Source organism: Streptopelia decaocto (assembly GCF_964273445.1).
Source record: "Streptopelia decaocto genome assembly, chromosome: 1".
NCBI classification, from domain to species: domain Eukaryota; kingdom Metazoa; phylum Chordata; class Aves; order Columbiformes; family Columbidae; genus Streptopelia; species Streptopelia decaocto.
The window spans coordinates 205,206,621-205,228,269 of record NC_138663.1 but is presented as its reverse complement, the minus strand read 5'-3'; the positions used below and the strand labels follow the sequence as shown (position 1 = coordinate 205,228,269).

The 21,649-nt window shown below is 39.9% G+C and overlaps 1 protein-coding gene across 3 annotated transcripts in view; it reads left to right on the top strand.

Moving 5' to 3' along the window:
- The window catches only part of LOC309436836 (disks large homolog 1-like), a 64,886-nt gene that overhangs the window by 12,299 nt on the left and 30,938 nt on the right, over positions 1-21,649 (top strand). For all 3 annotated transcript variants that reach the window (XM_082046380.1, XM_082046381.1, XM_082046382.1), the window contains exon 3: positions 7,000-7,131. In XM_082046380.1, the coding sequence (XP_081902506.1) occupies positions 7,000-7,131 (132 nt within the window). The remainder of the gene's footprint in view (positions 1-6,999; positions 7,132-21,649) is intronic.

The window sequence follows — 21,649 nt, the reverse complement described above, 5'->3', positions numbered from 1 at the left end:
AAGGCAGCAGCTCTCAACAGACTTGTGTAGCAATGTATCTGCAAAACCAGTGTTTGGTACTGGCCAGTATTGTGTATGGGTCCATATAGAGTTTGGCCTATATGGCTTTATTGTGGCCAGAAGGAGCATTAAGGGCTTGAAAATAGATAGATCACAGCATCTGCCTGAATTATGTGGCGCTTCCATCATATGTTTCTTTGTTTTGAGTCATCATCATTCAACACACCATGGTTTGAGGAATTTCGAAAGTGGAGCTTGTTGGAGACTGGTTTGGAACCAGTTCTACCTTTCTTTTGTAGTTTCAATCAACCCTGTTAGTCAAATCTCCAATTTAATTATTGAAATTCACAAGTATTCCTACATTATCTTCAGATCCAATCTATTTAGTTCATCTAAAGGATAAATGGTTTGAACAACATCTGGGAGATATTTAGGAAAACCGTCTCCTGTATCCTATAGCTGTTCCTATAGATGTCGTGTTGTGCCATCTGCCGCGTGTGGGCACAGCTGTGCCCTCCTCTGTCCCATAGGAAGGCACAGTACTTATCAAAGCTGTTTTAACACAACAGTCTCCATGTATCAGACTTTTTAATCAACGCGACAGTCTCCACACCAGCAGAGCTGCATCCTTCAACTCTACCAGTACTATACGTTAAATGCTGCAGTAAGTACGGGCAGGTGAACTCTAACAGCATGTAAGTGAAGTGTAAATCCTCCTGCCTCCAAGCAAGTGCAACACCCAGGGGTGTTTATATTTTTCATAAGTAAATGGGTGAGCATTTGGTCTACAGGGTCCAACTAATACCCAGATATTTCAAAGTACATCATGGGGCTGTAGTGCTGCAGTTGTGTAGTTGTTTAGTCTGGTGTAAAGTGTACTTAAAATGATGACATTTTGATTTCTCAGCACTTCCATGCTTTTCTTTCCTCCCTCTGAAGTTGTATGTGTGTCCTCACAGGCACCGTGTACCTGCACCACGTAGCTCAGGTTTCGTGTGCATAACTCCCATAAGATCTCCAGTCACCTAAATATATTCATGTAATCAAAAGCAGAGTTATTCTTTTACTGAAAATAATGAAGCTCTTTGTGTGTGTGTGTGTGTGTCTCCTTGCCTGTGTGGAGTTTCAGTGTTTCTAAAATATGCTTGCAAAAAATGAGAGCATGGCAAAGACCCAGAAATAATCCAGAAAAGGAAAGGAATCCTTCTGCTTTAAGGTACTAAGATACTGAAGTGCTGAAAGAGATTGAAGTGCTGGAGCGGGTCCAGAGAAGAGCAACAAGACTGGGGAAGGGACTTGAGCACAAGCCCTATGGGGAGAGGCTGAGGGAGCTGGGCTTGTTTAGTCTGGAGAAGAGGAGGCTTAGAGGTGAGCTCAGCACTCTCTAGAACTACCTGAAGGGCAGTTCTAGCCAGGTGGGGATTGGTCTCTTCTCCCAGGCAGTCAGCAATAGGACAAGGGGCCATGGGCTTAAACTCTGCCAGGGGAAATTTAGGCTGGATATTAGAAAGAAATTCTTTCCAGAGAGAGTGGTCAGGCATTGGAATGGCTGCCCAGGGAGGTGCTGGACTCACCGGCCCTGAAGGTTTTTAAACTGAGATTGGACATGGCACTTAGTGCCATGATCTAGTCAATGGACTGGAGTTGGACCAAGGGTTGGACTTGATGATCTCTGAGGTCTTTTCCAACCCAGTTGATTCTGTGATTCTGTGATACTGATTAGTATTGCAAGTGGCATCCAGCTCTCAGATACGGACCATGAGAAGTAGCTGAGGTAGAATTAATTTTGACATCCTTTTATCAAACTAGATGGTAAAACAAATTAATCGCAGAGTTTCTTGCTTTTAAATATGTTTTATTGTGACATTTAGTCTTTCATGTGTGTAACTTACATTTTAGGTGCAATGCTTTAGGAAGCAAATTTTTATTAGTGAGAATTTAATTTCTCCTGATGTATAATGCACATTACCCTCTACCTTGAATGCATGGCTTCATTTCTTATTAACAGTATCCCTGGAAAACCTTTTCTCTGTAAGCTATGCTGAAGCTATGTTTCATTCAAATATAACTTGGGTTCTATTAATGGTGCATTTTATATATATATATATATATATATTAATTTCATCAGGTGTATAAGCATTGGCCCAACAGATGTTCTGGCTCTATAGTATATCTGTCTGCTTATGGAGCTTTAAAAATCTACGTTACATAAAAGTGTGTCTATAAAGTGTGGGGACTGTAAAGTATGGATTATTCTCTAATGATCCCATCTAGAATAATAACTCCAAGGAAAGGACTTGCCTTTTTTTTTTTGATTCTTATATAAATCAGTACACTATATTAATTAAGCAGAGGCTGATTCTGTAGAAGAAAAAGTAAATAATTTCTTGTGTGGTAAAACTTTAGATTGAGGGAGAAAACTATTTTCCAAATAAATCCAATAAGCAAAGTTACTGATGTCCAGTTCTCTTTCAGTATCACGTATCTCTGATTTTTGGTGTTGTAGCAAATGCCCATTCCTTGATCAGCAACATAAATCACAAACATTTATGAACCAGTTAAAGAATTATGGACCGATAAAGTAATAAAATATGCAGAATTGTTAGCTTAGGCTAACTGATAGGCTCTTGGATAAGATATTGTAGGACCATAAAAGCTGTTTTATCCTTAAATAAATTTTTCTTATTGTTGTATTAAGAATGTTGAGTATCGTTCATTTAAACAAAACAGTAATGCAAATGCTGTCTAGAAATATGTGAGTTTTTGTAGGACTGTGTCTTATCTTCTGAATGGTTCTTGTCAGAGTGGTCTTTCAAAGCCAACAGGATCAGTCATATGAGTCAAAGTTTGTTAAACTAGACTTGATGCAATATTAGGCGTGATTGAATTTAGCATTATTTGTTAATTTTAAAATAGTGTCATAATATGCAAAGAAAGTAAGAAAAACTAGAACTATGTCCAGCAGACTTCATGGGGCTCAACTGATATTGACTTTTGTGGTGTGTGCAAAGGACCCACTCAGGATCAACACAGACATCCACAATCTGGGTTATTAAATTGTGCATCCAGTGTATTTGTGGTCTTGCTTGAATTTAGTTTTGGTATGAGCACTGGAGAAACTGTACTGTAGGACAAAGATTTTTTTGGTTGCATTTGTGATACACCCCAACTGTAAGGTACAGCACTTATTTTGGCTGCTAAAAGTCAACCATGTGCTCCATTGGATGTTGTCATCCTGTACATACAGTGATCCAGACCTTGATGAAAGCCACCAATCTGCTGTCCTTGATGAGAAGAATGTGTGGGAGTACAGCTTCAGAAACATCGATTTACTTTGGGTGTCAAGGAATATGGTTCTTATTTGACTACGCTGCTGCAGTCCAGGCAGTCAGTTCTTGCTGCCAAATATTATTTACATTTTATAGCTGCAAGACACCCCCAAAAGGTGAAGTATTGGATGTCCCCGTCTGCTTTGGCTATAACTGGGAGTTGAAGATGGTCATCATCTTGGAAGGAGTTCTCAGTATCCTTCAGACATGTCATATTATTGTATTATATCATATGTCTGTTTGCTTGTTGTGCAGAGGTATGGATGTTTGGCAGCGGTGCTGAACAGGATTGTGTTCTATCATGCTAAGTACTGTACAAATCCATATGAAGATCTGATCCCAGATTATCTATAACCACTAAAATTTCTCCAAAAGGCCAAAAGTTGCTTTTTTTTTTTTTTTTTTTCAAAGCCTAATCTGCTGCCAAAATGACTGGAGATTCACATAGAATCATAGAACCATAGAATCATTTTGGTTGGAAGAGACTCATCAAGTCCCACCATAACCTAACTCTGGCACTAAACCATGTCCCTAAGAACCTGTATGTCATTTAAGCCCCTCCATGGATGGTGACTCCACCACTTCCCTGGGTAGCCTGTTAAATGCCTGACAACCCTTTCCAGGAAGAAATTTTTCCCAATATCCAACCTAAACCTCCCCTGGCACAACTTGAGGCCATTTCCTCTTGTCCTGTCACTTGTTCCTTGGGAGAAGAGACCAACACCCCTCATGCTACAGCCTCCTTTCAGGCAGTTGCAGACAGTGATAAGGTCTCCCCTCAGTCTCCTGTTCTCCAGGCTGAACAACTCCAGGCCCCTCATAAACCCCAGTCGTGGTGGTTATACAGGCCCCTCCCTGACGTGCTAAAATACTCTTCGGCAAGGTACGTTTCCAGTTGACACCAGAACATCAGTGGTGGCTTTCGGCAAAAGCAGGACAGCCTGGGAGTGACTGGATCTCCCAACACGTGCAACCCATTGCTGGTTATTTGGAAAAGCGGATACACTGCTACCGAGGGCAGTTGTGGGGGAAAACGCTACAACTCTATGCAGGAGCTTAGGGAGGGAGTGAAAATTAAGGTATTCTATTAAAACTAGAGAGGAAAATTAGCCAGGAAGATAATTACTTGATCTGGGATTTAGCCAGGATTTAGAATTAACACTAGATTCCTTCTTTGTTGCTGTTTGTTCAGTTTGTAGAGTTTAGGACTGTTTTGGGGTCAACCAAAAGTAGGCATTTTTCTTCTTGATGAACTGAAAACCACGAATTTAGAAGAAAATAAAAACTCTGCTCATACCCTCAAAGGATGCCACTTTTTTGTAGCTATTTTTTTAACAAAAAAGAACCATACACTTTAGGGAAGGAATGATTAGCTGTTCCATCCCTGGAGATATCCCAGGCCAGGCTGGACGGGGCTCTGAGCAACCTGATCTGGGTGAAGATGTCCCTGCTCATGGCAGGGGTTGGACTGGATGGGCTTTGAAGGTCCTTCCAACCCAAACTGTTCTATGATTCTATGAATGAAGGAGGGGATGTCAGCATGCTTCACCAAGGACTGGGAAAGATGGAGTGGAAGGGCTTCTCACTGGTGTGGAACTGGTGTTCAAATCCCATTTTTCTGATTTCTCAGAGACTCCACTTCTGAAAAGTGTCCTCAGTGCTGGATACTTTGCAATGGTTTTCCACTACTCTCCGCTGCTTCAAGTTAGTATAAATATTAGTGTATAATATATAATAATGTATTCATTGCATAAACCTGTCTATTGGGGGAAAGGTGAATGCCTGATTCCAACCTATGCTTTAAGTTGTTAACTAATTATTTTTGAGGGCATCCAGAACTTTCAGAATATAGAGGAAAGCACAAGTGTTACAGGTGGGCCAGACACAGTCATGAGGTCAGTGAAAAGTAGGATGTGACTGGGGTTTTCAAGGCGAAAGAAGCTGAGCTCACATGTAGAATTAATTCTTTATTCCCAGCCATTCGTTGGGAATTTCCAAGCCATTTGTTGGGAATATCCCAACCATATCCAACTTGGACCCAGAACTTTGTTTTGAGGTTGTACTTTTGATTTGGGTGATCTGAGGTGTAAGCCCAGCCCAGGTATTGTGACCTGGCCTATAAAAGAGCCGATTTCTCTTTGTAGGTTATATATATGAGCTTCTTAGTTATTTAAATATCTTCACTGCTATAAAACACTACCTAATCTTCATAAATATGTGATTTATACATATATTTTTATATGTGTGTGTAGATACAGACATTTAATTCCAATTCCTTTTTATTTATGGAGTTTTTCATTTCTTTGATAAAATGCTTGTGAGCATCCAGAATTTCTGTGAGGAGAAAGAAAAGAAATTACATCTTCTTAAAAATTAATCATGGATTAAATATCTCCCCTTTTTAATTTGAGAATGTTATCAACTTACAGAATACAAGTTGAGTCTCTACCCTTACTCTGAACTAGTCGAATTGTCACGCCATGAGTCCCATGCTACAGGGATTGTGGTCAAGATCTTTGGATGAACAAAGACAATCAGTTTTTATTTAGTGAAATAGAAAGTTTGTTTTCAGTTATTTAGGAAAAATAATGATAAAAGCAGCCTCTTTTGCTTTCCCAAGCATTTTAACAGTCCTTTAGTTTAACTAAAGAGTCTGAGCCTCCCTTGGTAATGAAGATTTCATTGAACTCTACTGTAAGAGATGTATATTAAGGCACTTGTTTCAATATAATTATTAATTTGTATTTCTTTTACTGTTTGGGAACCTTACTGCAAACTTGGTGGCAATATATTATTATTACAAAAGTGTGTTCAGACATCTGAGTGTCATATACATATTTATGGACATTTCTGTGGGCTACTTATGATGGGGAGAAAGGAAGGTAAAGTCTGATTCTCCTTTTTTCTCTGCTTTCTTATATGTAAGATAGTGATGTTTGGATTTCATACAATTTTATGTGTCACTCATACTCTTGGCAAATGACTATGCAGAGATAATAGCGACAGGAGAAGCAGATCTCTGTGTTTCTGGACTCTTACAGGAAGGCTGGATTGCGACTTTTGAGCCAACACATGAATGGAAGTCTGCTCTCAAAGTCTCATTTTCACCAAAGAAGTAAATAGCAATTTTATATAGTGAAAGAGCAAAAAAAAACCCAAAACACCGCCCTCTTGGACTCCTGCCTTTCAGATACACATTTGCTATTCAGAGAACAGAGAACTGAGTGCTGCAGATGCCAAGCAAACATTTTCATGTCTTCTCTGAATATATTTGAAGGCCAGTTTTCCTGCATGGGTATCCAGAAAGCTTATTGTCTATAATTTTGTAGCTTCTGCAAACTGTAAATTGGTCTAAAACCCATAGCTTCCAGCAGGTTTGGGATAAATTGCAATTAAACGTGTTGTAGATGCCATTCAAAAGGTCATTTTCCCTTTGTGTGGAGGTCTCAGATAGGCAGTAAGCTGTCTGATGTGGTGTTGGGTTCATCTCCCATTTTGCCCATGTTGCTCATGGCACACAGTTAACGACAGAACGCAACAGCATTTGGTGTAAATGTTCCTTACACGTGCGAACAATAGATTTAGAAATGTGGAATTAATATTTGAGCATTTAAATACTTTCCAGAGCCAATAAAGTACTTCTCTTTTCTTTGTACTTGTTCATTTTTAGATACTGACCGAGCTTTAGTGCTGCTGGAAGAATATTGTAAAAAACTAAGGAAGCCAGAAGAGCAACAACTGAAAAAAGCCATCAGAAAGGTGATGGGCATCTTTAAAAGCAGCTTGTTTCAGGCACTTCTAGGTAGGTACTAATATTTAATATTCGATGTATGCTCTTGAAGGCCTGGTCAGGCCTTCAAGGCCTGTACCTGAAGCTGGGTCAGAACCAGTAACTTTTTTATTGCTCACTATTTAATATGTGTTTACAACTGAACAATTGTGATGATCCTTCCAGGTTCTCTGTGAGGAAACTTGTTGTCCTGCTATTTCAAATGTATTTGCTTATTTATAGTGAAGGAAAGCGTAACAAAATCCTCTTGCAAGATAAGGCATTGAATGGTTATTTCTAAACCTTGCTACTTTCCTTTGTTTAATGGAAATTACTGAACAAGAGTAGGATATAAATTTTTTTTTTTTTCAAAGTTTAAGCCATCTCCACACAGGTAAATGGCCAAAGTTTCATTGATTTCACTGTCTACCAAATAACATAAAATCTTTGTGTCTTTTGTGCTAAATTTTTCTGAAAAATGTCAGCCAAAGAAACTCGGAAATTAATCAAGAAAAATGCTCAAGGACACAGTGAAACTTTGGCAGAATGTTCAAATCCATGCATTAATACACTGAGCGTCCCTCAGTCTATCTTGGATTCACTCGAAGGTCCCCGTTTCACCTTGTAAATGATGGTATTTGTCAAAATTGAGCAGTTGGTGGTTTGGAGCTTTATATAAAATAGCCTCCATAAGTTGTCATATATGTTTTCAAGGTTATGAGCGTACCTGTGTGCTGTAGCATCCCTGTTGTCCCTTGTGCCGTGTCTGTGCTGCCAGTCGTGGAAAGTGGTGACAGTAACTGTGTGTCAACCTTGCTCTACCTCCCTCTGCCCTCTCCCCCGTGTTGCATTGACCTCTTGGTGTTTTATTCCTTCACAAACATCTGTAGATTTTGTGCAGAACTAGGCACATTTCTTAACACAAATGATGTTTGTAGAAGCACACATACCTTCAAGTTGTGGTTGGTTGAAGCCTGAGTACCGATTGTGCTCGTTGCAGAGCTACAATCATTAACAGTTAGGGAAAAATGTTGATTATACCTCATAAAGGTAGAAGCATGTCAATACTGCACTATTGCTGTGAAAACAACGGAGGTCTGGGAAGAGTTCCAGTAATTTCTATAGCATTTGTGAAAAATCTGTGCTAATATTTCCTGCAAATGGAAGTAACTAATATCAGTGCTATTTGACTTGTAATTTCTCTCAGCTTCTTTAAAGTGATTAACTTTATTTTATAAACCTTACATAATTGTAATTGCTGTGTATTCTTTAAAAAAGTAAACGGCTTCATAATGGAATGGTATTTACCAAATAGTTATAAATAGATTTGAACTAAAGAGTGAAAAAAGGTGGGATGTTTCTGTGCCACATTTATGAAGATAACTATGGATGTAGAAGTATGCGCTGAAGAAATACACAAGTCACAGAATCTACATTAGCTGTGCATTTACTTCTGTGGTACTTTGAAGTGATCTTTCCAAGTGTTCTAACAACATATGTGCTTTTTGTGTGGCTCCACTGCAATATTTGTTGCATTGCACATGCCAGAAATGAAGAAGTTTCATTACATACGTTAAGGCTGAATCCAAAGAATACATGAAATCTTTTGATTACCACAACAACTGATTGAGAAGTGTGGTGTTACGGAATTTAGATTGCATTTTCATTTGTAGGCCTTTGGATGTCTTGTCTTTGTTTGTAAATGCTTCCTTTTATAAAAGAGATTTGGGAATCGCAAGGCATGTTCAAAATCTCCCATTGTTACATTTGGTTTGCTAGTTGGTTGGTCTAGATTCTGCAGTAATACAAATGACTGACCTCTCATTGGTATTTTAAGTGTGGCAGTTGATGCTATTACACAATCAATAATGAGGTTCTTGCATAATCGGTATGTCAACCCACTTCCATGACATCTGTTTTAGCTTCTGGTCATAGTTTCTTCCATTCACCATCAGACCACCACACAAAGAAGTACCTAAGGCAGAGCTTGTCGTCTCTTTTTAAGTTCTGTCCTGCAAGTGCTCCTTTGCCTTTTATATATTTACAGAATGTCTAATTGCCTTGAAAGTATCTATTTTTGAGTGCCTAGTCTTAACTGGCTTAATTTTCAGAGTCTAAGTGTCCATCACTCTCCAAAATTTGATCTCATTTACAGATATCAAAAATTGGTTTTATCCAGAACTGATTGACCTTTTGAATATTTAGGCTGTAACTACTAATGAAAAATGTAGCTTCAATACAGAATTATTAACCTGGATGCAGAAGTGCACGTTGCTGCCAGGCATAAAGTGAACATAATTTTATGTGCCAAATTCAGTTTTTGTAGGTCCTACAGCTTTAGTAAAATTTGATTCCTTTACAAATAAATTCAGCTGTTATAACCGTGCCCGTCCTCCAAGTGTGTGTTCAATTCTTATTAACTTCCAAAATGCTTTTAAAATCTGTAGGATGCCTTAAATTCAGTATAGCAAGAACAGATGAAATAATTATAGAGGCACTTTTCAAGTCTAGTGTTGTCTAGTTCCTTTTGTTCTCAAATTTATGCTTGTGCGATTTGATTCAACCAGCCGCCTTTGAACTTGGGCTCTCAGTGTGTGTGATTTTTTCTATCCTCAATGTGTTCCATAAATATTAACTGTTGGCTACTGAACGAGGGAGTAACATGAGAAAAGTGAAGATCCAATATTTTTCATATGTACACTCTACACATGGCAAGAAGTGACTGCAAATACAGAAGTTAAAGTTCTGTAAGTGATTTCCAGAAGGATTACTGAAGGATTGTCTTTTTACATGTTAATTCGGGTTTAAAAGCATCTTCTCCCTTCGGGGTGTTCTTGTTGCTGGACATCTTGCTAGAGCCGCTGTTCTGAGTTACAGCTGAGTTAGTTGCGAAAAGGCACATTTTCGAAGCAACACGTGGAGCCGCTGTCTCTGGAGACCCATTTACACTCCAGCGGCTCAAACACAATGCTTTGAAAATCCAGCCCTAAGAGGGGGGACGAGGAGAAACTCTTCAGAAGGAGCGTACAAAGGGAAGAACGCACATTTAGATATTGACATTGCTCTTAATTCCAAATCGTTTTCACCAAAAGGATTGTACCAATCCTGCTACGCACGGTGAGGAGCTACACGACTGTTGTTACAAGCTTGTGAACACTTTTGCTTTCTGTAGGGCCATTTGTAGCTAAATGATATTGAAATCATAAAGTCCTCTCAAATTGTAGCACATGGTGTTCTGATGGGAGTGTTTATTTTTTATAACCCTGCGAGGAAGAGGAAATGAAACCTGCGGAAACCCAAAGGCCTTGTTTGTTGGGATTGTCTCGTAATGGGGCATCTTAGACGCATTGTGCAGTGATAGAAAACCATGAAAGACAGTAATAATAGTCATTTGGATAAGTCAAAACGACCAAACATTTCTTTTTCTGCAGTTCTGTTCTTTATGAAACTTAATCAGTTTTTTATAATGCAATACATAGTTTAGCACAATTTCTTTCTAAAACCTTCTGCTATGTATTTGTCTAGTCTTCATTTCATTAAGAAAAGTGCTTGATTTTACAGCTTAGAAGGCCGTTCCGTGGAATGAAAATGGATGAAAGAGGTTTATGTCAGGGTCGTGGGTTCTGTGTGGTTTTTTATTGTTGTTGTTGTTTTGTAGATATATCTCTATAAAACATCATTTTGTTTCTAGCAGGAATTAAAGTGCCACAAATAGCTGTAATCATCTTATGCAGTATTAGGTAAAAACTAATCTCAATAGGTTTTTCTAAAATTCGGATAAACCCGATCTGCACTGGATGACGTATTTCCTGAGGACTTTGAAACCATGTCTTATGTTTTTTTCTTGTGACTGCGTAAATTTGCCTGAATTTTAAAATGGCATATTTTCAACTAAAATCTGCATCACCTTTTTGTTGTTGTTGTTGTTTGTTTTGTTTTGTTTTGTTTTGTTTCTAATGGTATTGTACCATTTCTGCAGAATAATGTGGATGTTACAAAACTGCTATAAAAGAAACTGGAGAGGAACCTACCATAGGAGTAACGATGGGATGTTGAAACATGCCCCTGTCACAAAAGGAAAATGCTAAGAATGAAAAATGGGAAAGATTTTGATAGATGTAGCCATGCATGTCAACTAAGGATAATAATATAAAGTCCCCCCCTTTGTAGGCTCTAATGCTGAAAAGAAGAATTATGCTGTTGACCATGTAGAGAGAAGAAGAATGTAGAGGCAGTTAATAGAAAGACACGGAATTCGTTTAGGCATGTTGTGTTTAAGGAGAAACTCTTTAAATAGTGACAGGAGGAAATGTGAGACTAGAGGGAAGGAGGTGGGTCAGGACTGGGGAACAGATGTGTGAACAGCAGGATAAATGGTGAGAAAAGCAGGAGACCTGCAACACAGTCCTGGAGATGGAACCTGCAACAAAGTAGGTGTTAAGAACGATTATAGATGTCAGGGGAAAAGTCAGGATCATGCAACACCTCAAAAATCCACTGCTAGTCATACATGGTAGTGATGGCCTTCGGTGTTAAAGAGCTTATGAGATGTTCACAAAAGGCATAGAAATAATATATAAAATACCACAGGTTGCTATTTTCTTCTTTTATGATGTAACTTTAAGAAACACTGCAGTCATATTTTCAGGCTTTTCGCCACAACCACCAAGAATACTTTCATGCTTCTTCTTTCAAATGAATATAAGGTTTGATGTTCATGGCACCATGGAAAGCAATGCAACACCAAATTTCAGAAGGCTCCTGATAAAGCTGCACAAGTTGAGGATATCAAAATCAGGAATGTGATTGACAGTCACCTTTCTAAGGCAATGGTGGCCATCAATAGTACCAATCTTTCTCAATCCACAGGAGGAAGCATGTTCATGGAATCATCGAATCACAGAATCACAGAATAGTTTGGGTTGGAAGGGACCTTCAAAGCTCACCCAGTGCCACCCCTGCCATGAGCAGGGACATCTTCACCCAGATCAGGTTGCTCAGAGCCCCGTCCAGCCTGGCCTGGGATGTCTCCAGGGATGGGGCATCCACCACCTCTCTGGGCAACCTGGGACAGGCTCTCAACACCCTCAGTATAAAAAATTCCTTCCTCATGTCTGGCCTGAATCTCTCCTCTTAATTTAAAAACATCACCCCTTGTTTTATCACAACAGGCCCTGCTAAAAAGTCTGTCCACATGTTTCTTCCAGGCCTCTTTTAAGCACTGAAAGGCCACAATGAGTTCTCCCTGGAGCCTTCTTCAGGCTGAACAACCCCAGCTCTCTCAGCCTGTCCTCCCACCAGAGCTGTTCCAGCCTCTGATCATCTTGGTGGCCTCCTCTGGCCCCTCTCCAACAGGTCCATGTCTCTCTCCCGTACAGATGTCGCAGTACTTAGTGCTGTGTCAGTGTTTCACGAACCAAAAGGATCTTAAATGAATTGCTGTACTGCGAAACTTTTCAGTAGGAAAGCCCAGCCGGGTGTTATCTATTCACACATGCCAAGCTTGCCCTCAGTAGATGTTTTTAACCTACTTATGTGTTCGGCGCGCTTAGCTCCTTACCGTGCTCCTGAATGTAAGGTCACTGATCTCCTATGTCATTGTTCTCTAAACTTAATCTCAGCGAGCTGGTTTCTGGTCATGTCAGGCTATTTCACCTCCTGTAACGACACTGAATTCCTGGGGAGTTAATCCTGTGCAGCCAAGCCTGTGTCTGGCCCAGGGACTCTGGGCAATCCTCTCGCCCAGGGCCTGAGTCCAGCATTCACAAAGTCAATAGAAAAAACTCCCATTGACTTCACTTGCCTCGCATCATGTGTTGGAGTGATTCTCACAGAGATTTATATTCAGACCTCCCCTGACTGAGAGATAAAGATTCTTCTACAGCCGTATCTAAAAATATTGAAACTATTACAAATGTCGAGGAGCAACAGAAATGTGCAAAAACCCTTCAGTGCTCTGTCACATTTGAGAAGCGCTCAGATGACATGTCTGACAATGGGGAAGCCTGTTATTACTCCGCACAGAGCCCTACTTTCCCAAACTGGCATCTTTCTTTGTTGCAGCATAAATTACAGCAGAGCTGAAATTTAAATTCAAGAGCAGCTTTTGTTTTGCCTGAAGACAGCTGCAGCTGCTTTTATTCTTGAAGCCCAATTCTCTTAGTAAGCAAATTTGCGCTTTCTCTCAAAACAGCTAAAGGTAGCAGTGCTGGATCTTTGGGATGGTTTGAAGTTGTGTGATCTCTTTTTTTCAGTTTCTTTTATGAACTAGGGGCTGGACTGCAGCCAGCTCGAGGAACTAAGCCTCGTGGTTCTCCAGCGAAAGTCTGGTTGCACAGAGTGAACCATTTCTTCCAAAAAAAAGACAGATCTAACGTGGCTGTTTTTCTGAGGATTTTGGCCCACTGCTATTTTTGCTACCATGGCAATGAAATTTACTCTGCAGTATCTTATTTTCTCTCCAACTCTTCTAATTCTCCCCACCTCATGGTACCTGCAGGTCTTTTGGAGGAACTGAAGCTTCTTCACTTCTATCGATCAACTTCTATCCAGTGGGCAAAGGGTTCAAAGTTAGTTGGTGAGAGCTGGGAGATGGATGCACATGCTGGGAAAGGACAGACAGACATCATGGTACTATGGGGACATCAGGTATCCAGAAAGGGGAATTATCACAGTACTATGGGGACATCAGGTATCCAGAAAGGGGAATTATCACGCTACTATGGGGGCATCAGGTATCCAGAAAAGGGAATTCAGAAACGAGGTCAGAAATGTTACCCTGCCTTTCCTAGTTGTGTCTGTGATGGAGGAGCTGAAATGTTTCTCTGTCTCTGAAAATCTCAGAATCGCTTTTGCCTTTGGGACTTACTGGGGGTTACAGTGATGCTTTGCTGGTGAGAGATGAGGAGCAAACAGAGCCAGGGCTTGGCACTCCCAGTTCTTGCTGGCCAAACTGGAAATGTGAGTAGCCCTCCCACAGCAAGTTCTTCATATTAAAGTAATTTGGTTATTTTCCACTTTGAGAGAGCATGTGCTAAGATGTGGGAATCATGTGTGCACCTCAAATTGGGTTTTATTTGAAATAATTTAAATATTATAAGCTTGTGAATTACCAGAAAAGACCTGAACCCAAAAGCAAAGCTGTGATACCTCTTATATTTGTGGGAATTTTGATTGGGATCTCATCCTTGCTGTTGACCTTTTCCTTTAAGAATTACATAAAACCGCTGCATATGGATGCTGATGGACTCCAAAAAATTCCGGATCCTAGCCCAGGTCTGTATTTGGCTTCTCAGCCTGTCTGTGTACAAGAAGAAACCGATTACAGCACTGATACAACCTAGGTAATACATAATCACTTGTAATCCTAATGCAACCCTCTGCTCCTGTTTTGCTGCCTTTTAACCAGTGAATGACAGCATTTACATCCCAACAAGGAATTCAGAAGCTTTGTGGGCTTTGCTCATTCAAAATGCAAAAGCTGTGCATTGGAGATAAACCATTTCTAAGATGAGTTTTTAGTATGAGCAATGTGATAATTGTTGAGCTTGTTAGATTTCGATATCCAAAAAGGAATAAAAGCTGCTTTTTTTCCCTGTTATTTTATTTTTTATAAGTGTATCTTGGCCATATGGATTCCATGTATAATTAGAAGTAATAAAACGCAGTTGGAGCAGCTGTTGCTGCGTGGCTGCTGTCCCAGTATAAAGCTTTTCATTCTCTGCGTTAAATAGGGATAGCCTGTTATTGGTTTGTGACGAGAATTAGAGACAAATTATTAAGAGATGCATTTAGATAATCTAGTTTTATTTTGAATAATGTATCCTCCTTTTTCAAGCTGAGGCAACATAAAAGGACAACGACATAGATGATTTTTTTGGTGTTAAATAAAGACTGATTTATATCTTGCTAATGTAGTTTGTACATCGACTAATAAAATGGAAGAAAATAATCTGGAGCAAGCTGTTCCATCAGTAATCCCAGTGTTTATTTTTGTCTCTAAAATAGCAGAGCTGTTCTCCCTCTCTGATGTTTTGGTTTGCCGAGTCGCTTTAGGCTAGACTGAGAGGTGATTTTTGTTTAGCGAGTATAACTTCGTAAGAAGCTGCATGTCAGTTTTAAAATCACAGAAACATTTTAGCCTTGAAGAGTGTTGTACCTTATAGATGTCAAAGCTGCCATAAATGAGCTAACTCTGTTGCCTGGTGCCACTCCTGTGGCTTTTCTGGAATTCCAGGCTACTTTTTCTTAACCCTGGGCTTCATGTGTTATGGGAGCCAGTGAAAACCACTGATTTAAGTGATTTAAGTGCAAGTGGGATTCAGCACTGAATGGTAAGATACACAAAAATAAACTAGTTAATCCTGCTTATACATATATGTATGTTAGCAATAGGCCAAAGGGGCATGGGCTTAAACTCTGCCAGGGGAAATTTAGGCTGGCTATTAGAAAGCAATTCTTTGCAGAGAGAATGGTCAGGCATTGGAATGGCTGCCCAGGGAGGTGCTGGACTCACCATCCCTGGAGGTTTTTAAACTGAGACTGGACATGGCACTTAGTGCCATGATCTAGTCAATGGACTGGAGTTGGACCAAGGGTTGGACTTGGTGGTCTCTGAGGTCTTTTCCAACCCAGTCGATCCTGTGATTCTGTGTGTGTATATACATAAATATAATACCTACATAAATGGGTATATATATTAACAGGTAACTGTGGATATCGTATTTATCTCAATCTTCTACTGTAGTTTGCTCAGGTATGATTCTGTATTGGCAGCTTTGTTGGGTATTAAAACGTGTCGTGACAAGAAATACTGCAGACTATGTTGTTCATTCCCATCGTGTGTTTGTTCTGTCATGTGGTCCATTTTCTGTCACTGTGTTTGGGCTCTGTCACCCTGATCTGCTACTGAGATAATTATGGGCTCTTTTCAAAGAAGACTGAACTTATGCCTTTTGTTTGTTCTTTCCTGTCTCCATTTTGTCATCGTAGTTGTGTGTTTTGAATTTCTGCTGATGTGGTGGATTAAGGCACTATTGCAAAAAGTCCCAGACGTTGGAAATAGAAAATAGCTTTTATAATAATTATCATTATGTTATGTTTTACAGAAATGTGAAAAGAATCAGGTCTGTAGGGCAGTGCTATAACTAAGGTAGCTTCTGTGAATTGAACTGGGTTAAATCCCTTTACATTCATACAGTGCGGTACTTATTTATTTGACCTCAAACTGTTTTCCTTAAAAAATCCTGCTTTGTTCAGTGTACAGAAGGAGCAGGACTTATCTCATGGGCAAGTACTTAACCCATTGCTTTCTTGTCGTTATTTCCTGTGTGATGAGGGGATTGTAGTTCTGTGCTACTGGGGTGCTACTGAAACCTTGAGAAATAGCGGTAAAAATATCTACTTATTTTAGAGGCCTGACTAGAGACACTTCTGACCTGATACATCACCATATACACCACTTTTAATGTCTCACCACAGCTCCCCCTGCAACAGGAGTGTAACTATTTTGACAAGACTTTCCCAATGTCTTGGTCTGGGCAATTAAAACATGAGGATGGTTTGATGGGTGATCATTTTGGAAAACTATGGTGTACGTGACTTCCCGACCATCACCGAGGCTCTCTGTAGGAGTCAGAGGTAGGATTTAATTCCCGGGGTGGCGTTTAATTCTCTTAAGCTAAAGAACCTTCAAGAAATCTTCTTATCGCTCTCAGCCTTTCAGCTCCTGAGATAAATGGTGCCAAGGCTGCTCAGGCAGCTTCCCCAGCGCCCATTCCGTACACTGAATAAAGTGTCAGAGCAGAGAGAAAAATGCTGTGTGACCGTATACTCAAATTGTGACACTTTCTAACTTTGGGAGATACATTTACCACCTTATCAGTGTTTTGTAGTTAATTTTACATGGCGATTTCCTAGCCTTTAAAGATAGTAAAAAGAGCTTCTCATTGCAAATTCTGTTGTGTGATGATATCAATAATATGCATTTTAAAGCGAGGCCAAAACTGTCAGACACTTCCCACCAGCCTTTGCTGCTTGAGTTAATGGAGGTGCTGAGACAACTAGACATCATTTCCAATCTCTTAGGTCTGATTTTTTTTTGTCCCAATAGTTAATGGTTTATACTTTCTTCTGCAAAATAAGAATTTTGAAGGCATATTTCTTGGAGGCACTGGGACTTGGATCACCATCATTTTGAATGTGCTACTGATAAAGGAAATGTCAGAGCAAATGGTGTCGGAGCAGCTTTGCTCTGAGGACTCGTTTCCAGATCCTGGCTCTGCTGCTGCCTTGCTGCACACCCTGGGTGGTGGGGATGTGGCCCAAGAGCATCCTTGTGGCCTTCTCCCACCATAATTATGGTTATATATATATATATATTTATGTTCAAATTACATATATTCACAATATTATGTATATAGGTACATGCACACATATATATATACACACACATACATAATATAGTTGCATATTTTTCCATATTCATAGATATGAATGCTCATATTCATCAGATAATTTGTTGGGAGATTGACTATCTTCCCAGAATCTAAGTACCTGCAGGTAGCAGGAGGAATTGTTTAGGGAGAGCATCTTTCAAAACATATAGTAATCAGATAGCGGGAGAAATCCGACCTAATTACAGTGAGACAGAGGGATAAATACGGAGTTGCACTGTATTTTCTCCCAAGTCTTACTTTTTCTTGAATTATTTTTAATCTCCTGTGTTGAACTGCAATATAAAACTGTAACTTCATTATTGTTCTTCTTAAACCTCTAAAACCAAAAGACTGTGCTGCTTTTATTCCTGTCAGCATTTCATACCCTTTTAAGGATTTACCAATGAGTTTTGGTGGGGCAGACTGTATTTCTCACGTTAGCTTAGTTGATTTTTCCTTATAAGCAATTAATTTATCTTTGAAGTTTTGTAAATACAATTTGGAAGGAAATATACTCGGAAAAAAGTAATTTTGATCTCTTCGAAGTTAGTCAAACCCTTTCTCTAAATAAAGTTTAGAGTGACATCTTGTGGTAACATTGATTTCAAATATATCCTGTTGGTATTGTTTCATTTTGTTCACAGGAAGTGTAGTGTTTTCTGTTTCAAATTTTTACTTAACAGAAGGGTATAGTGACTTCTGAGTATTATCAGGGTTTTTGTGAGACTGGAGAAAACATTGCTATGTGATGTAAGGGTCCTACAGGTGTGGTTTATCTTTTACTACATGAACTTTATCCCGTGAATACCTGTGAGTTCCAGGTGTTTTGAACTCCAAGATGTTTTAATCCTCTTCCAGCCGTTGACTCACAGAATCACAGAATCACAGAATGTCATGGGCTGGAAGGCACCTCGAAAGCTCATCCAGTCCAATCCCCGCATGGAGCAGGAACACCCAGATGAGGTTACACAGGAAGGTGTCCAGGCGGGTTGGAATGTCTGCAGAGAAGGAGACTCCACAACCCCCTGGGCAGCCTGTTCCAGTGTCTGTCACCCTCACTGAGAAGAAGTTTATTCTCAAATTTAAGTGGAACCTTTTATGTTCCAGTTTGTACCCATTACCCCTTGTCCTATCATTGGTTGTCACCGAGAAGAGCCTGGCTCCATCCTCGTGACAGTCATCCTTTATATATTTATAAACATTAATGAGGTCACCCCTCAGTCTCCTCTTCTCCAAGCTCCAGACCCCAGCTCCCTCAGCCTTTCCTCACACAGGAGATGCTCCACTCCCTTCAGCATCTTTGTTGCCCTGCGCTGGACTCTCTCCAGCAGTTCCCTGTCCTGCTGGAACTGAGGGGCCAGAACTGGACACAATATTCCAGATGTCTGCACTGTCTGCAACTGCCTGAAAGGAGGCTGTAGCATGGAGGGTGTTGGTCTCTTCTCCCAAGTAACAAGTGACAGGACAAGAGGAAATGACCTCAAGTTGCACCAGGGGAGGTTTAGATTGGATATTAGGAAACAATTGTTCCCAGAAAGGGTTGTCAGGCATTTAACAGGCTGCCCAGGCCAGTGGTGGAGTCACCATCCCTTGAGGGGTTTAAAAGACATGTAGATGAGGTTTTTAGGGCCGTGGTTTAGTGCCAGAGATAGGTTATGGTTGGACTTGATCATCTTAAGGGTCTTTTCCAACCACAATGCTTCTATGATTCTACGGTTGCATGAGAGTGCCAGTGCTGGGCAAATGATTCATGTGATGTGCTGGCAGAATTAAGGTTTTTTAGCTTTGTGGTGAAGCACAAAAGGAACATGAGACCTAATAAGCCCAACGTGATGATCCTAAAAGGGCCATCTGGTGACCTCATTTATTAATTTGATGGAAAAATAAAGATGTGATGTTCTCAATTAAGAAGTATATTTGGTTTGCCTGCCAGAATTGTTTCTGCTTAATAACTAAGTACAAGTTAAGCTGTTAATATAATCCTGATACCAAAACTGTAAGTGTTGATGCAGATTTGGTGTAAAACTAAGCAAATATAATAATTTGGATAGGCTATAAGAATGGGCTAGCTGGTTGAATTTCTCAAATATAGTTTAGGAAAAACCTGTCAAAATTATATTTGAAGTACACAAAGTGTGTTTAAGTGACATATTGACAGGGACAACTCTGGAGATTTCCGTGGCGAAATTCCACCCATTCCAACAGACAGAGTTGAAATAGTGAAGAAAATTTGTAAATATAAACTGAGGTACCAAATAATGTTGATCTTATGTGAATTGCCCTCTTTTTGTCACAACAAGAAACAACTGTGACATTTCACGGTGAAGGAAGGCTATTTTCTCTTTGTATATAATTTCTGCTGTACAAACAGCGATATCCCTGTTGCAGTTTTTGAGTGGCTGGTTGGCAAATATTGACTTGTTACAAGTCTGAATCTTCTCTAACAGTTTTCATCTGCCTGAGTGAGAACTTCGTCTTCATGCTGAGATATTAACTAGATGATGCACTTTGAGACTGAGAAGAGGTTTCCATGAGGCTGAGATGACATTGTGCAAACGACAGTTTTTCCCAAAGCTGTGACTTCCAGGTGGTGAATTCTCCGCAATGACAGGAGATGTAACCTACCACATCCGATCTGTCCACCTTTGATGCAACCACCAAGAGAGATGGGGCAGAAACCCTGAGCCAGCCGATGACCATTGCTCCTGGGCACAGAATTCCATATTGGATGGGATGTCTTGAAAGTAAGGTCTCAACACTTAGACAGTGTTGGGTGGGAGGAAGGAATAGCTGTTTGAAGGCTTAATCGACTCCTCTGAACTCCAACCAGATATTCATATCTTCCTTCAGCAGTATAAAGCCAAAATCCTCCTGTGCTGTGATCACTTAAGTCCCCTGGCTCATTTTGTCAGAATAAAAAGAAGTTTCTACCCATTCTGGCCCAGATTTTGTGCCAGCGTTCCTCTCTCTGCAGCTCAGAGCTGACAGACTCCCTGCAAGATCCTCCAATATTATTAACATCCACAACAAATTTAAATTTCAAACAGAGGTGGCTGAAGGAGAACAAAGTCACCCACGGAGTTTGAGGGCCGTTGCTTTAAGTAATTGGTTTCTACCCATGTAAATCCCTCTGGGGTTTCTTTTGGATTAAGTATTCTTTACTTCTTCTGTAATACTCTTGTTTAATATTAATGTGTGTTGTTAAACAGCTGCTGCATCCCGCTCAAGAGCGGAAAGGGAGAATGCATTTCAGTAGCAAGCAAAGTGATACTTAAATATATCCCTTGCCTACTTCAAAGCAGCAGTATGGAAGTTAATTAGTATTTATCAAATGCATTGAAGTCCTTGGATGTGAGGCACTAGGGTTGTGCAAAGCATTGTTGGTTTATTTAGAGCTCTTTTGCTGGCCAGTTTGACCATTTACTAAACGCACTTGAGAGTGATCACACAAAACTTGCTATAATGCTCACTTGATGCCTCTTCCCATCTTCAAATGGGAACAGAATCAGGGCAGACTTTCTAAAGCTATAATAATTGCAGAAGTGTAGGTGTTCTACTTAACCTAAGAAAAACACTCTTGACTTAATTAGTTGCACACATGGCATTTTGCGATCGATGGTAATATAAAAAGCTTGTATTAACACAATGCAATATAGAGAGACCTTGTTAGATTTTATTACATTTTCTGCTGGGTAATTTATTATGATTAGAAAGCCTAATTCTTTTGCTTATCTTGTAATTATAGCAAGGTGTTTATGAGCAGGAGCTCTGGCTGCTTTTCTGTATCTCATTAGATGAGGAATTAGAAGGCCCTTTTAGACTGATAATTTTTCCTCATAACACAGGGTGTATAAAGAATTCTAAAATGGATGTGTTATGTGAGGTCAACATCATATTTCATGAGTTGCTACTTGAGTTTGCAACAAGGGCAACCAATCTGAGAGATTTAGATAGTCGTCAGAGGAATGCCTCTTGATTTTGCAGAACAGAACTTCACAGTCCTCCTCTGGAACAGGGAGATAACTAATATTCCCCATTTCATCCAAAAGAAGTTTTAGGTGTCTGTTTGTACAGTGCTCCCTAACCCTGCATCTAGCAACTGTTCAGTGTCCCCA